Source organism: Acomys minous, assembly GCF_964271855.1.
Source record: "Acomys minous genome assembly, chromosome: 17".
Classification (NCBI taxonomy): Eukaryota; Metazoa; Chordata; class Mammalia; order Rodentia; family Muridae; genus Acomys; species Acomys minous.
Genome location: NC_140500.1, coordinates 21,417,032 through 21,433,549, shown reverse-complemented (window position 1 = coordinate 21,433,549; position 16,518 = coordinate 21,417,032). Strand labels below are relative to the sequence as shown.

Genomic DNA, 16,518 nt, shown 5'->3' with positions numbered 1-16,518 from the left:
TGTGTTTCACAAGTGCTGGAGCACAACAAGGCTCTTGGCTTTATTCCTGATGCTGAGAATAAAAAGTAAAAGAAGTAAAGCTCTGTGCTGGCATTCGCCTGTGATCCTGTCGAGGCAGAGGCAGGAGCACCAGGAGATGACAGTCATGCTTGGCTACATAGTTTGAAGCCAACCTTTCAAGAGAGAGACAGAGACAGACACAATAGTGAGAAGGCATACTGAGCTAAAGGGTTTGGTGGCTTTAAAAACCAGAATCAGGCCGGGTGTGGTGGCGCACGCCTTTAATCCCAGCACTCGGGAGGCAGAGGCAGGCGGATCACTGTGAGTTCGAGGCCAGCCTGGTCTACAAAGTGAGTCCAGGACAGCCAAGGCTACAAAGAGAAACCCTATCTCGAAAACCAAAAAAAAAAAAAAAAAAATCAGAATCAGCCAGCCTGACCTATTCCTGGAGCCCCAGGTACTCAGGGACAAGACAGGAATGTCACTTGTGCTCCTAAGTTCCAGGCCAGTCTGGGCACCTGGTTCATGCTGGTGTGACAGCCAGTCCTAAGGTTAGAACTGTGCCTTTGACGACCACAGCTCATGACCTCTTTTTCTTTCTCCCTCTGCAGTTCTGAAACAGCTGGAAGAACTGTTGAGTGACATGAAAGCTGATGTGACTCGGCTCCCAGCTACTATTGCCCGGATCCCCCCAGTTGCTGTGAGGTTACAGATGTCTGAGCGGAACATTCTCAGCCGCCTGGCAAACAGGGCGCCAGAGCCTCCCCCACAGCAGGTAGGACCACTGTTTGAGTTTCAGCCCTTCCACAAAGCCAGTGGAGTTTGTACTTTGCTTGTGTCCTTGGCTTTCTTCCTGGCCATCTCCCTTAGCCTCAGGGTTCTGTGGGGTCTGTGTTCTGACTCTTGGCTGTTTTCCCTCTAGGTAGCCCAGCAGCAGTGAAGACCCAGAGTGATGAGACCACCTCCACCACTGAGCAGTGACCTTCCTCACTTTCTCTTGTCCCGCCTGCCCCCTGGGGGCCAGAGAGACCCTTGCCTTCCTTCTGCCCATCTTCTGAGTTGTAAAGGAACAGCCCTGTGCATTGGGGCAGGGAGGGAGTATGGGGCAGTGGTGCCCTTCCTCCTGGAGAGACACACAGCAGCAGCGGCAGCAGCATGGCTCCATGTGCAAGGAGCTGGCGGGCTGGCTGCCTTCTGGACCCTGGCTTCTCCCCACCGTGCGCCTGTTACAAACTGTTGTGGGTTCTGCCAGACTTGAAGAAAATGATCTGAATTTCTTCCTCTTTGGATTTATTTTGTTGGTTTACTTTGTGTTTTCTCCTTTTGGGGGTTATCCAGAGTGGGCCGGGCCCCTGGGCGAGACACAGCTACCTCTGTTGGCATCTTTTTAATACCAGGAACCCAGCGGCTCAAGCCACTGAATGGCTAGAATAAAGTTGGAAAAAAAAAAAAAAAAAGAACCAAAAGCATAAAAACCACAGCAAATTTCTTGATGAGAATTAAAAATAAAAGTTTCCTTGTATTTTAGCGATATGGTTCCGTGTGGGTGCCATGTGCCGCAGGAATTGGTTCATTGTAGAAGACACTGCTATCTGTGCCTGTCCTGACAGGATGGCAAGCTATAGAGAGCCATCCTTTGTGGGCTATGACATAAAGCCAGTTGTTGCACAGAGTTGTCCTGCATGAAATAGTCACATGCCTGGTAGAGTTGTGAAGATACTAAGCAAGCATTCTACCGTGGGAACATTTATATACTTACACGTGCTCTTTTTTTTTTTTTTTTTTTTTGAGGCTGGGGACACATGGAACAACACAGGCTATCATTTAAGCACTGCCTCGCTCTGCCTCTTCAGTGGGAATTAGAGGGCGTGTCCTGCCGTCCCCTGTTTATGTATGTGACTCACCTTTCCTAGCTGTTTGTTGGATTTTCGAGATAGGGTTTCTCTGTGTAGTTCTGGGTTCTGGAACCCCAGGCTGCTCTCAAACTAAAGGGGCCAGGCCTGACAGTAGTGGCGCACGCCTTTAATCCCAGCAGAGGCAGGTGGATCAGTCTACAAAGTTAGTCCAGGACAACCAAGGCTACACAGAGAAACCCTGTCTCGAACCCCCCCCCCCAAAAAAAAGAAAGAAAAAAAAAAAAGATCCCCTTGCCTCACATTCCAGAGAGCTGGGTTAAAGGAGTGAGCCACCACTGTTTATTTTGGTTTTTTGAAACAGGGTCTCTGTGCATCCCTGGCTGTCCTGGACTTTGTAGACCAGACTGGCCTTGAACTGAACGCCTGTCTCCTCCCGGGTGCTGGGATTAAAGGCGTGTGCCACTAAGCCTGGCAGTTTACAATTTTTTGGTATTATATGTAATTTGCAGGGAGGGCTACTGTGCACGTGCAGGTCAAAAAACAGCCTGTGGAGTCCATTGCCGACGGCCTTCGTATTTGTGGATCCTGTACGCAAAACAGGATTTGGCAGCAAGCGCGGGTATCCGTTGGGCCGTCTCCCAAGCCTGTAAAGTTTTTGTTTTGTTTTTTTAAACTGTAATACTGCTTTGAAGAAAGGCCGAATACGTTTTTCTGGTGATACCAAGAGAAAAGAGCCGGGGAGGAGAGGGAAGGTGGTTAGCTTTAAGGAAAGTGGCTCTACCGAAAACTTCGGGAACAGGAGGGCGGAGACGCGGGACCGAGATCTTGAAGAGTCCAAAGCGAGAAATCCTGGAGAGAAGCCTGCGCACGGCGGGAGGGCAGAGCAAACTGCGTGTGAGCGGCGCGTTCCCGGACCGGGTCTGTTCCGGTGCCGCAGCCGGAAGAGGCGGGGCGCTGCCGGGTGTTTTGCGCCTGCGCGAGACACTTTTCGTGGCGTTTCGACTGGGAGTTCTTTCTCGAGTGCACGTGGAGCGGGCCTGGGTTGGAGGCGCTGTGTCTGCGGTAGCCAGGCTTAACTAAGCGGAGCCTCCAGGTACGTCTGCAGGATCCCGGAACTGGGATCTTGCCTTCTTCGACCTTGGCTTGCCGAGAGGGGAGCAGTGCCGAGGTCTGATGGGAGAGGCTTGAAGGGCCCATGAGGGATCGTGAGCACAGGTTCTGGGCCAGGCGGTTCCTCTTCCCAGGTAATATCGCCAAGCCTACGGTCCGGAGTTCCCTTTGCAGCATCCACAACACCACCTTCCCCGTTTTTCTTTGCCTTAGTACCATGGGGCGCAAGTTGGACCCTACGAAGAAGGAGAAGCGTGGCCCCGGCCGAAAGGCTCGGAAACAGAAGGGTGCGGAGACCGAACTGGTCAAATTCTTGCCTGCAGGTGAGGGTCGTAGCTCCCTGACCCATCTAGGCTTTGCTCCATTTTGTGTCATAACTTCTTCCCGTTTGCGCGTCCGTCTTCACCGGCTGCATAGATGAGAATTGTTAGGAAATAAAATGAACCGTGTTAGAAAGCAGAGAAGATGGGTTGGAGCATCGGTGCCCCCTTACAGGAGAGCTGCCTTTCTCCATTCCCAGCATGGGAGTTCACATGAATTTAAAACGGTTTTGTTACGTTTGGTTTTATAAAGCAAGCAGGAGTTGGGACCAGGACACGCCAGTCATGAGTTCTCTGGAGGAAGGGTGGGCTGAAAGCGTCTCGTGTGGTGATGGACTGCTTGGGCGAAAAGGCTGCACTGGGATTTCGTGTTCGGTTTTAATGGATGTTGCAGTTTATTGAAGTATTGGCAAGCCACAGGTCCATGAAAGATATCTTCAATCTTATAAACACATGGTAACAGGCCATCGAATTTTAGAGTCCTGGGAGAGAGGCGTTAGGTCTTACACACAGTTATTACGTGAAAAAGACTGGGATTTGTGTTTGTAATATTTAAAAATATATTTTATTAGTTTATTCATATTACATCTCAATTGTTATCCCATCCCTTGTGTCCTCCCGTACCTCCCTCCCTCCCCTTTTCCCCTTACTCCACTCCCCTGTGACTGAGACTGAGGGGGACCTCCTCCCCCATATATGTCCGTCCGTCCGTCCGTCCGTCCATACATACATACATACCTAGGGTATGTAATTTCTATTAGAGTGTAATAAATAAATAAAGTAACATTAGCCAAGCTAAGCTCTCCTGTAGTTGATAACTAAATAGGCTTTTCCCCCCTTTCCTTTCCTGGAGGTGATGGGAATGGAACACACAGCTTTCCCCATACTTACTCCAGGCTGTGCTATTAGCCTCTCCTTCACGCCTCACTCCTAGTAAAATATGGAGTGACACACACCAACTGTATTTCATAACCTTCTGCCTTTCTTTCCTGGTGCGGTGGGTGCACCTGGAGGCTTGCACATTGCAAAGCACATGCCCTATCACTGGCCAGTTGTCTCTGTCCCACTCCAGGTAGTAATCCTTTTCCTAACTACATTCCTGCTCCCAGTTTATGTGTTCCCTAGAAACTCCTCCTCATCTGCTCCTTTTGGTTTTAAAACAGCTGGCGATGAGACTGTCAAGAGGCTGTCCAGTCGTGCTCGGAAGAGGTAAGTGTGACTACCGAGGATTTAGCAAAAATTGGAGCTGCTTGGTGCACGGATGAAGAGGGCTCGCTGTGCACTGTCTTGTGTCCTTGTGGTGGGAGATGGCAGGGCCTGGAGTGTGTTCTCACAGTTTCCGCACGCTGTATCTTCTCAGGGCAGCCAAGAGGAGGTTGGGGTCTGTTGAAGTCCCTAAGCCAAATAAGTCTCCAGGGATCAAAACATCGCCTGGACAGCTATCAAAAGGTTAGTGAAAGCAGGAGTTGGTTGTTACGGGAGAGGTCTTCTGGAGCCTGGATAGGGCTAAGCATTTCTAGGATGGGAGGAACAGCGAAAGACTTTTTTTTTTTTCATTTTTAAAAGATCTATGTTTTATTTGAGGTGTTGGAGATGGCTCTGCGGTTAAGAGACAGGGTTTCTCTGTGTAGCCCTGGCTGTCCTGGAACTGTTTCTGTAGACCAGGCTGGCCTCGAACTCACAGAGATCCACCTGCCTCTGCCTCCTAAGTGCTGGGATCAAAGGTGTGCTCCACAGTGCCCGGCAGGATTATTTTATCTTTTTTTTTTCCCTTTAACGTTGTTTCCATTTATTTGATGTGGATGAGTGTTTTGCCTGCGTATATGAATGCGTGTCACATGCAGGCCTGGTTCCATGGAGGCATGTAATTCTCATGGAATTACAGTGGTTGTGAGCCACCATCACGTGAGTGCCAGCAATCAAGCCTGAGTCCTTTGCAAGGAGCAACTACTGCTCTTAGCTGCCGGGTCTTCTCTCCAGCCCTGTTTTGTTATTTGTTAATTCTACATGGGTGTGTGCATATGAGTAGCGTATGGAAGGAGAGATAGAGGTAGTTGTGAACCGTCAGGTGTGGGTTCTGGAACTGAACTCGGGTTTGGTGTGTGCTCTTAACTGGTAAGCCATCTCTCCAACCCTGTGTGTGGGCTACAGGCTCCCTGGGTGTGGGGCGAGGAATGTGAAGGCCATCCTTTGAGGATTTGTCAAACCCTTACTGTTCTCAGGAGCAGTCCAAGCTCGAGGTAAGAAGCGCCCAGCACCAATTTCGAACAGTGATGGGGGTGAGGAGGAAGACTCTGAGGAAGATGGTGTGGCCAGCCAGGGGGACCTTTGGGGCTCTGAGGACAGTGATGCAAATATGGTGGATGACTACGGAGCTGGCTCTGACTCAGAGGATGAAGAGGGAAAGGTGAGACTGACTTCTCTGGGTATTCTCAAGTAGATCTTTCTGTTGGTTGGCTTGAGACAGTTAAGACAGGTCTCACTGTGCAGCCTTGGGTGGCCTCAACTCAGAGGTCTGCTGCCTCTGCCTCCTGCGTGCCGAGACTAACGATACATGCCACTATACCCAGCTTGTTGTTTTACAAGCTTCCACTCTGTAGCCCTGGCTGGCCTGAATGCTCATTATGTAGCCAAGCTGGCCACAAGTTTACAGCTATCCTGCTTTGGCCTTCTGAGTGCTGGGATTGCAGGTATATGCCAACATGCCTGGCTTTGAATCTTTGACTCCCCAGACTAGCCTAGAATGTGCAGGCCTCTTTCCTCTGCCTTTCACGTGTTGGCATTTTGGGTGTGTGCCACCACATCTGGCTTGCTTTTTAGCTTCTTTCCAGATTGTCCAGGCCCCCTCAGAAACAAGGACTATCTGAGGGGAGTAAAGGGTTCTTCTGGTGCTCTGCTTTCTTTCTGTCTCAGAATTCACATGTGTGAAAGCACTTTCGCCTTTTCTTTAGATTTATGTGCTTCGTGTGCTTGAGTGTTTGCCTGTGTGCGTGTAGATGCTGCAGTGCCTGTACAGACCAGGAGAGAGGTGGGGAAACAATTCCAGACCGTCTTTATCTTTTCAAAAATATTTTTGTATAGTTTTTTATGTATATGAGTGTTTTGCCTGTGTGTTTGTGTGTGTAAGCCTGGTGCCAGCAGAGCTCAGAAGAGAGTACTCAATCTTCTGGAACCTGAGTTCAGGAAGGTTGTGGTTGGGTGCCGAGATTGAACCCAAGTCCTGGAAGGGTGGTAGGCATTCTTTAACTGCTGAGCTGTCACTGCAGCCCCAAGATAGAACTTGCTTGCTTGTTTGTTTTGGGGTCTTCGGGACAGGGTTTCTCTGTGTAGCCTTGGCTGTCCTGAACTCACTCTAGTCCAGGCTAGCCTTGAAGTAAGAGCAATCAGGCCTGCCTCTGCCTCTCTGGGTGCTGGGATTAAAGGCGTGCACCACCATGCCCATCTGCTTTTTTTCTTTTAAGGAGAGAAGGGGGTTGGAGACATGGTTCAGAGGTTAAGTGTGCTTACTTGATGTTATAGAAGACCCAGGGTCAATTCCCAGTACCTGCATCCAGTGGTTCATGGCTGCCTAATTCCAGTCCTCCTGTGCCTGCGTATACGTGGTGCACATAAGCTCACACAGGCAAATGTATGGATACATAAATTTTAAAAAAATGAGAGATCAGCCAGGCTCAGATCTACCTGCCTCTGCCTCCCAAGTGCTGGGATTAAAGACATGTGCCACCACCCCCTGGCCAATTGCTCATTTTTAGTAAAGCTGTTATTTCAGGGCTGAAGCTGTGGCTCAGTGTAGCACACTCACACAGCTGTGAGGCCTTGATCGTAGAACTCAGAGCTGAAAAGAAGTTTCAGTCCAGGGAGAATGTGCCCCCGGTTCCCAGGGGTTCTTGAGTGGTAGAGCCAGACCCTATCAAGATGGGGGCCGGGTTCTCTTTATCCAGTTTATTATTAGGGGGTTTACTAGGGTGGCTAGGTTGTGAGTATGCTTATTTCAGAAGCTTCAGTAACCTAACCTTGTATAGTTACAGCATTGCCCTCTGCAGAGAGCGTCATGAAGACCAAACACGGGAAACCTCCCATGTATAAATGGGACGCTCATGTACAGGATGGATTAACATTGGCTGTCATACCTATGAAAATATTTGAGACAGGGTCTCAGCTATGCTGGGCTTGAACTCACAGATCTGCCTGCATCTCTAGTGCTAAGATTAGGCATGTCTGACCTTTAACAATAAAAAAAACAAGAAATCAACTTGCAAGTGGAAAGAGGGATTGATCAGTGGCTAAGCACACTTAGGTTCAGTTTCTAGCACCCGCAGTTCACTGCTCACAGCTGCTTAGGACTCATAAGTCCAGGGGGTCCAAGGCCCTCTAATGGCCTCTGGGCATCTGTACTTATGTGTGCATGCCTACACATAGATGTTCACATACACATGGTTAAAAGTAAAATAAAATTGTAGCCAGGTGTGGTTTCCCATGCCTTTAATCTTAATACTCTGGAGGTGGAGGCAGTCCGACCATAGTTTAAGGCTGTCTTGGCTACAGAGCTAGTTCAGGACAGTCAGGGCTACACAGAGAAACTGTCTCCAAAACAAAAAAATTAAAAAAAAATAAAAAACCTTGGAAATAAAATGTGGCTTACATTCTGTGCAAGAGTAATTTATTGGTTTTTGTGTGTGTATGTCCCCCACAGACAGGGTCTCTCTGTGTTAGCCTTGGCTAGCCTTGGCTATCCTAGACTCGTTATGTAGACCAGGCTGGCCTCAAACTCACATAGATCCACCTGCTTCTGCCTCGCAAGTGCTGGGATTACAGGCATGCGTCACCATTCCCAGCTTGCATTTCTGTTTCTGTTGTGTACCTCAGGGCACCTCCAAACTCTCCATGCTCTGGCCTCAGCCTCCCAAATGCCAGGGGTATGAGCTTGACCTTGTTTGCCCCCGCTCTCTACCCCACCCCAATCAAAAGAAGGAGCCAGGGGTGGCAGTCCTCACACTGCAGACTAAAGCTGGAGGATTGCTGAGTTTGAGGCCAGCCCGGACGACAGAGTAGGACCAACAAAACCAAACGCCTGGAGCTGGGGAGCTCAGTGTCAAGCGCACTTACAGATGCCCCGCGCTTGACTCTCCAGGCTCCATATGGCTGTTCAAAACCCTCTGTGCCTCCAGTTCTGTGTGTCCCCATGTCCTCTTCTGGCCTCCATGGGCACTGCATACATGCTGTTTTGTTGTTGTTTTGAGACAGGGTTGCTCTGTGTAGCCTTGGCGGTTCTGGACTTGCATTGTGTACCAGGCTGGCCTCGAACTCACAGAGGTCCACCTGCCTCTGCCTCCCCGAGTGCTGGGATTACGGGCGTGTACCTCTGTGCCCAGCATGGCACTAAATACATGTAATATACATATATATCCCTGCAGACAAAACACATAGAGTTTAAAAGGTAAAGGGCCTGGAGAGGCAGCTTGTGAATTAAGTATCCTGGCTGCTCTTGCAGAGAACCTGGATTTGATTCCTAGTGTCCATAGAGAGGCTCACATCTGTCTGTCATCCCAGATCCAGGCAGTTCACCTCTCCTAGTCCAGGGGTTCCTTCCTGCACAGGCAAGCGGGCAAAACGACCATCAATACAATAAAGCTCTTTAAAGTAAAAGGAACCTAAAATTAGAAGCTAAGGAGGAAATACATGTAACCGTTTCTGTGTCAAGTTCACTGTCTTTAGCTTCTGAGGGAGCATTAGATTTAAGTTAAACCAGGGGGAAGGATGACAGGGGGCTGCCTTCATCATCAGCCTTTCTCTCTCTGCAGTTGTTGCCCATTGAGAGAGCTGCTCTCAAGCAGAAGGCCCGCGAATCTGCAGCGGGGTGAGTTTAGCAACAGCTGGCAGGGGGAGACCTGAGGGGGGAGGTGTCTGTCTTGGCCTGAACCCATGTTCCTGGGCTTGTGTTTAGGGGCCAGTGGAACGAAGAGGAGACAGATGAAGAGGATGAAGAGGAAGATGATGAAGTCTCCCCCAAGTCCCACCTCAAAAAGGATGACAAAACAGAGGGGGATTTGCAGATTAATGTGGAGGATGAGGAAACCTTTGTGCTGCCCCCTGCTGGGGAGGTGGAGCAGGATATCCTTTGTCTGCGCAGTGAGGGTGAGAGGGGGGCCTCAGCGGAGCTTTCTTAGGCCTGTGACTTGAGGCAACATTTCCTTAATGGGCCTACATGCCCAGGCTCCAGACCTGCAGCGAGTTCACAAGCGGATCCAGGATCTAGTGGGGGTGCTTCGGGATTTTGGGACTCAGCGGGAAGAAGGTCGGTCTCGTTCTGAGTATCTGAGTCAGCTTCGGAAGGATCTGGCCGCCTACTATTCTTATGGAGACTTCCTGCTCGGCAAGCTCATGGAGCTCTTCCCTCTGTCTGAGGTACCTCGCGCCAGCCTGTGGCTTCTGGGTATCTCACCTTTGTGCAGTGTGAAGGCGTTTAGCCGCCTCGCTCCCTAGTCTGAGCTCCGTGGCTTTTGACTCAGTCCCTGTGCACTGTTCCCGCTGCAGTTGACAGAGTTCTTAGAAGCTAATGAGGTGCCCCGGCCAGTCACCCTTCGGACAAACACCTTGAAAACCCGACGCCGAGACCTCGCTCAGGTGAGGAGTCGCTGTCATATAATTTGGAACTGGACTAAAGTCTGCTTGCCTGGGTTTCACCGTACCCTGTCCTGGCTGGGTGAGGGCTTCAGACGAAGTCTGTCTTGTTACAAGCGTGGCCCCAGCAGGTAAGCTGCGAGAGGCCTATGTCTGTCTGAGCGCTTGGGCCACGTCTTTGCACCGCTTCTCCCTGTAACTGGGATGTGTGCTGGGACAAGCTGCTGCCTTCTAAGGCATTGGAGGACGGGCATCAAGAAACTGAGACGTCATAGCTGGGCGTGGTGGCGCACGCCTTTAATCCCAGCACTCGGGAGGCAGAGGCAGGCGGATTGCTGTGAGTTTGAGGCCAGCCTGGTCTACAAAGCAAGTCCAGGACAGCCAAGGCTAACACAGAGAGACCCTGTCTCGAAAAACCAAAAAAAAAAAAAAAGAAAGAAAGAAACTGAGCCGTCGATGCTTGCCCCAGAAAAACAGACACGTAGACAATTTTAATCTCACCCAACAGTTCAGGGACTCCAGGCTTAAGACTTTGTTTCTAAAATCAAAAGTGTTATGTTGTACACAGCTTGTTTTATTTTATTTTAAGCTTACTTTAAGTATTTTATTTGAGTGTTCACCATGTGAATGCTTGGGGGTTATGCAGTTGTTGTAGGTGCTGGGGTCGAACCCAGAATCCAGCAGGGACGGGTGCTGAGCTCTGCATATTGTCGTTCTCGTGTTATTTTTGTTGCTTTTTGAGACCAGGTCTCACTATGTAACCCTTACTGGCCTTGAACTTACAGAGATCACCAGCTTCTGCCTTCCAGGGGTTGGGATTAAACATTTTGGGTTTTTTTTGTTTTGTTTTGTTTTCAAGTTTTAAGTAGGTCTTACAAAGCCAGGCTGACCTGAAACTTGCTTTGTAGTAGAAGCTGACATTGAACTTCTGCTCTTCCTGTTTCTTCTCTGAAATGCTGGGGCCACCGTCATGTGCCATATGCCTAGTTTACTGCCCTGCTGGGGATTGAATCATGCATGCCGGGCAGGCACTCTGCCTACTGAAACACATCCCATTACCCCAGCATTTATTTTATTTTTTTTATTTATTTATTGGTTTTGTTGTTGGTTTTTTTCGAGACAGGGTTTCTCTGTGTACCTTGGCTGTCCTGGACTTGCTTTATAGACCAGGCTGGCCTCAAACTCACAGCACTCTGCCTCTGCCTCCCTAGTGCTGGAATTAAGGCGTGTGCCACCATGCCCGGCTTACCCCAGCATTCTTTTTTTTTTTTTTTTTTTTTTTTTTTAAATTTATTTATTATGTATACAGCACTCTGCTTGCACGTACACCTGCAGGCCAGAAGAGGGCACCAGATCACATTAGAGATGGTTGTGAGCCACCATGTGGTTGCTGGGAATTGAACTCATGACCTCTGGAAGAGCAATCAGTGCCCTTAACCTCTGAGCCATCTCTCCAGCCCTACCCCAGCATTCTTAATGACAAGAAGTTAAGTCTCTTCCAGGAAATGGAAGAACAGGATGTTCCTGGCATGTACTAGACTTGAGTTAGAAACCTGGGGTTCAAAAATGAGGAGAGGGGCTGGGGCTGGGGCTCAGTGGTAGAGCACTTTGCTTTAGCATGCACAAACCCCAGACACGGGCCCCAATTGGGTGGGGGTGTGGCTAGATCTGGTAGTTTACATAGAAATTCCAGAACGAGTTGAGGCAGGATAGCTCAGGCTACACAGCAATACCATCTCAAAGCAAAGGGACTTGGCGAACAAGGGCAAAACCAGCTCAGTGGTTGGCTCTGTTCAGCCTTTACAAGGTCTCGGGTTCCATCGGGAGCTATAGGCACAGGGCATGTGGTGTGAGGAGAGGATCTGCCCAGCGGTCTGCTGGCTCTTGTGAGTGGATGCTTTTAGGGTTGCAGTCACAGGGACCCGCATGGACCTGGTTCTTATGCCTGCCTGTTTTCTGGGTAGACTCTCCTGGGTTTGACATCTTCATCCTTACTTTCAGGCTCTAATCAATCGTGGAGTTAATCTGGATCCGTTGGGAAAGTGGTCAAAGTCTGGACTTGTGGTGTATGATTCTTCAGTGCCTATTGGTGAGTGTCCCCAGCTGGTAGTGCTTCTGTTCCATCTCTGTGCCAGCATATCATATGGTGGCCCTCCTTCACAGGCGCTACTCCTGAGTATCTGGCTGGCCACTATATGCTGCAGGGAGCATCGAGCATGTTGCCTGTCATGGCCCTGGCACCTCAGGAACATGAGCGGATCTTGGACATGTGCTGTGCCCCTGGAGGGAAGACCAGCTACATAGGTATGCAGAGGGCAAGCTGGGGGGTGTCGCCTGCCGGCTCCTTGACGCTGACCCAACTTGGCCCACTTTCATCTAGCGGAAGCGGTCTCTGGGGTCATCTAACTCTCTACCTGACCTTGGCTGACTTGTGCTTCTGTCATCTGTAAAGTGGGTGGTACTGCGCTTAGGCTGTCTGTTAATGAAGCTCTTGGCTTTAGAAGATCAACATACAGAGCCTTGAGAAGCCCTCGGCACATTGAGCTGGCTGGTACTAGAAGCATGTCGTCCCAGGCTCTGAGGCGGAGACGCACAACCATCCATAGTGTGATCTGATGCCCTCTGCTGGCCTGCAGGTGTATGTGCAGGCAGGGCACTGGATACATAATAACAAATAAGTCTTTAAGAAGAACCCTAAAAGCTCTAGGCTGGCCATGGCTTTAAGAGATCCTGTCTCAAAAGAAAAGAAATAAAATTCATTTTGTGTGTAGGGCCAGAAGGATGGTCAGCAAACACGGAAGCCACGTTAGTGGACTTGGTGACCACCAGGGCCAGTGCAGGCTCGGTAGGCAGAGAACAGTGGGCCTTAGGAAGATGAGACAGCCAGTAGGCTTTAGGTGGAGTTTGGGGGGAGTGTAGCGAGTGCGCAGCAGGAACTGCTGCTGAGCCCTGGTCCCCCCTCTCCCTGCCCACAGCTCAGCTGATGAAGAACACAGGTGTGATCCTTGCCAATGATGCCAACGCAGAGCGGCTCAAGAGTGTCGTGGGCAACCTGCATCGGTTGGGAGTCACCAACACCATTATCAGCCACTATGATGGGCGCCAGTTCCCCAAGGTGGGCCTCGTCTTTCCTGAGGCTTATTTGCGTTCCCTTGCCCTGGTGTCATGGCTGAGTTTTGGTGGTGCCCTTCCCCTTCCCACAGGTGGTGGGGGGCTTTGACCGAGTGCTACTGGATGCTCCCTGCAGCGGCACAGGCGTCATCTCCAAGGACCCTGCTGTGAAGACGAACAAGGTGAGGGGCCTGGGAGTGGGGCTGGCTCAGAGAGCACCCTGGAGGCAGCAGTGCCCTTCCTCAGGCTGTCTTATGAAGTCCCCTCACACCCGGTCTCGTGGGACAGGATGAGAAGGACGTCCTGCGCTGTGCCCACCTTCAGAAGGAACTGCTGCTCAGCGCCATTGACTCCGTCAACGCTGCCTCCAAGACGGGCGGCTACCTGGTGTACTGCACCTGCTCCGTCACGGTGGAGGAGAATGAGTGGGTGGTAGACTACGCCTTGAAAAAGAGGAACGTGCGGCTGGTGCCCACCGGCCTGGACTTCGGCCAGGAGGGCTTTACGCGCTTCCGGGAGAGGCGCTTCCACCCCACTCTGCGTTCCACCCGCCGCTTTTACCCGCACACCCACAACATGGATGGCTTCTTTATCGCCAAGTTCAAGAAATTTTCCAATTCTATTCCCCAGCCCCACACAGGTAATCTGCTCTCCTCACCATCACCATCTTTGCTTTCCTGTCTTTAATGTATGTACAGTGTGATGCATGTATGTGCGTGGTGTACAAAGTGTGATGTGTGTATGTGTGGTGTACACCGTGTGATGCATGTGGTGTATACAGCGTGGTGTGTGTAGTGTACACAGTGTGGTGTGTGTGTGGTGTATGAACCATGGTGTGTGAGGTGTGCATGTGTGGTGGAGGTGTGCTCGTACGCATGTGTGGAAGCTAGACTTCAACCTCAGCATTGGATTCTTCTCACCTAATGTAGTTGTGTCTTTATTGTTTTCTGTGTGACCTCGGGCATGTGCACGCCAAAGAACAGCTGTGGAGGTCAGAGACTAACTAGGGAGTTTTCTACTTCCGCCATCTGGGTCCTGATAAACTCCGGCTTGGCAGCAGGTGCCTTTACCTGCTGGGCCCAGCTCAGCACCTCTACTTTTAAAAAGAATATTTTCAGCCAGGCAGTGGTGACGCATCTTTTAACCTCAGCACTCAGGAGGCAGAGGCAGGCGGATCTCTGTGAGTTCGAGGTTAGCCAGGACTACAAGAGAAATCCTGTCTGGAAAACACACAAAGAATATTTTAAAGTACTCGTTGATGAATATAATGTTCTAGATCCAAGTCCACCCCCCATTTCCGTTTTATTTTCCCCAGTTCTACCAAGTTCTATCATTGTTTAGCCCAAGTGTACTCCATCGCAGGTTGTGGTTTCTTGAGTCTTGGCTCGGGCTTCCTGAGTACAGCCCTGCTGGCCTCGCGTCTCTGCAGTTCTCTGAGCCTGTCATTAGTGGCAGTTTGTTTTCTCAGCCATCTTGATGCTGGCCTCTATCTCAGGAGGGTGGGTTGTTCCGAAACAGGACTGAGAACCCTGGGGCTAGTGGGAATATGGAGAGAAGAACAGCAGCACGCAGTGTGCGGTTTCTGGGTTGGCTTTAGTAGCTGCAGGACTACTGCATGCCGGGCATGCTCTCTACACAGTGCAGAAGCCTTAAACAGCAACTTGGGTTTTTGTTTTGTTTTTTTGTTTTTTGATTTGTTTTTTTTTTGTTTTGTTTTGTTTTTTTGTTTTTTTTTTGTTTTTTTTTGAGACAGTGGGTTGGGGATTGCGCTCAGTGGTAGAGCGCTTGCCCTGAGTTTGGTCCTCAGCTCTGGAAAAAAAAAAAAAGATGGCGAAACAGGGTTTCTCTGTGTAGCCTTGACCTGCTTTATAGACCAGGCTGGCCTTGAACTCACAGTGATCTGCCTGCCTCTGCCTGGCAAGTGATGAGATAAAAGGTGTTCGCCACCACCGCCCAGCAAAACAGCAAAGTTTAAGAGGCAAAGGTAGGAGGCTCTCTTGAGTTTGAAGCCAGTTCAAGACTAACCAGGCTACATCGCAAGATCCTGTTTCAGAAAACTACAGAAATAGAAAGTTTTGTACAAGTGAAGTACATATTTGATGTTCTCATTGACACTTACTAGCTGGTTTCACCTTGAGTTTGCTATTTTAGCTTCCTGCATTGCATAGCAATCTATGCTGGAGAGAGGCTTGGCTTTAGGTTTGTTTGGAGACAGGGACTTACCTCCTGAGAGTGTCTTGCTGCATACTGCCCTCAAGGGGGCGGCACCTTCCCATGAAAACCTGGCCTAAGGTTAGTAGCGATCCCTTAACACGAGGCACGTGCAGAGCTTCAGTAAAGACCATAGAGGAAAGTGTGTCTGGGTAGATTGTCAGCTTTTAGGCACCTTCCTAATGTCTGGAACTCCTGGTCTAGAGGTGGCAAAACAAGCAACCTCCTCCTCCTGCTGTCCTCTCTCCTCTCCTGCCCCCCATTGGTTCTTCAAGACAGGGTTTCTCTACAGAGTTCTGGCACTCACAGAGATCCGCCTGCCTCTGCCTTAAAGGCGTGCACCTCCACCACCACTGCCTAGCAACCTCCTCCTTTCTTAATGATCAAACCATTTAATTTTTACCTCAGGAAACTCAGCAGCAGCAGCAGCAGCTACCTCTACGGAGCCTAAGCTGGAAGATCAAGTGACCCCAAAGTCTGAGAACAGTCGTCAGCCGTCCAAGAAAGCCAGCGGGGCTGCACAGGCAAAGCAGCAGGTGTCGAAACAGCAGCATCCCAAGAAGGCTTTCCAGAAGATGAACGGCACCTCCAAAGGGCCTGGCTCAGAACTGTCCACTGTGCCTTCTGTCCCAAAGGCCCAGGAGAGCAGTCAGCCTGATGGAAGAGCTGATGTGAGCAGGAAACCGAAGGTGGCTGGGAAGTTGAAGCCATGGCAGCCTAAGTCCAAGCACTGCAAGGAATCTCCTTTCCCAAAGCAGAAAGCCCCTCCCACGGCCATGGACTCAGGAACAGCGGCTGCGCCCACTCCCTCTGAGATTTGCACTGCCCCAAGTCTTAAGGACTGTGATCAGTCCCCTGGGAAAGCCAAAAAGAAAGTAAGACCTGCCAAGAGAGCTTCCCTGAAGGAGGATGGTGCCCCCAAGGGACCCTCAATCCTCACGGGGTCTCCCCACAGTTCCACCAGGCCCCCACCAGCAAAAAGAAGGAAGTCTGTGACAAAGGGTAGCACCCAGCCGCTGTTGGCTTAAGTGGACTTGGAAACTAGACTGTTAACTCACAGCATCTCGGGGTTGGGACTCTTAATATCCTGCGAGGATGGCCTCCCCATTGGGCATACATATGAAATGTAATATACATTTTACCACCCCTGTCGTTGTGTTCTTTTGAGAGGACTGGGTACTGGCAGCTTGTGGGAAGGTGGGCCTGGGATTCTCTGAAGAGGGAAACAGCTGGGCCAATTTCTCCTAGCATTTCTTGGTCTTCAAGGAAGGAGCCACAGAATCAGAAGG

The 16,518-nt window shown here is 50.2% G+C and overlaps 2 protein-coding genes across 18 annotated transcripts in view; both read left to right on the top strand.

Annotated features, from left to right (window-relative positions):
- Nucleotides 1–1,527, top strand: part of CHD4 (chromodomain helicase DNA binding protein 4) — a 37,337-nt gene extending 35,810 nt beyond the window's left edge. For all 17 annotated transcript variants that reach the window (XM_084765046.1, XM_084765045.1, XM_084765041.1 and 14 more), the window contains 2 exons: nt 612–775; nt 923–1,527. In XM_084765046.1, the coding sequence (XP_084621172.1) occupies nt 612–775; nt 923–940 (182 nt within the window). In that variant the 3' untranslated portion in view covers nt 941–1,527. The remainder of the gene's footprint in view (nt 1–611; nt 776–922) is intronic.
- Nucleotides 1,528–2,508: 981 nt separating this feature from the next.
- On the top strand, nt 2,509–16,377 carry NOP2 (NOP2 nucleolar protein). The gene is made up of 15 exons (XM_084765063.1): nt 2,509–2,949; nt 3,180–3,289; nt 4,450–4,495; nt 4,647–4,735; nt 5,509–5,693; nt 9,088–9,143; nt 9,231–9,399; nt 9,494–9,691; nt 9,821–9,910; nt 11,909–11,996; nt 12,071–12,211; nt 12,883–13,022; nt 13,111–13,200; nt 13,307–13,658; nt 15,638–16,377. The coding sequence occupies exons 2-15, from the start codon at nt 3,184–3,186 to the stop codon at nt 16,255–16,257; spliced, it is 2,370 nt and encodes a 789-aa protein (XP_084621189.1). The 5' UTR covers nt 2,509–2,949; nt 3,180–3,183; the 3' UTR covers nt 16,258–16,377.
- The last annotated feature ends 141 nt before the right edge of the window (nt 16,378–16,518 follow it).

What these genes read in the sequence shown, in the direction of transcription:
- NOP2 (XM_084765063.1), top strand. Translation starts at nt 3,184, where the DNA reads ATGGGGCGCAAGTTGGACCCTACGAAGAAGGAGAAGCGTGGCCCCGGC. An exon ending in GGTCAAATTCTTGCCTGCAG is followed by an intron (nt 3,290 to 4,449) that starts GTGAGGGTCGTA and finishes GTTTTAAAACAG; the next exon opens with CTGGCGATGAGACTGTCAAG. An exon ending in CTGGGGAGGTGGAGCAGGAT is followed by an intron (nt 9,400 to 9,493) that starts ATCCTTTGTCTG and finishes ATGGGCCTACAT; the next exon opens with GCCCAGGCTCCAGACCTGCA.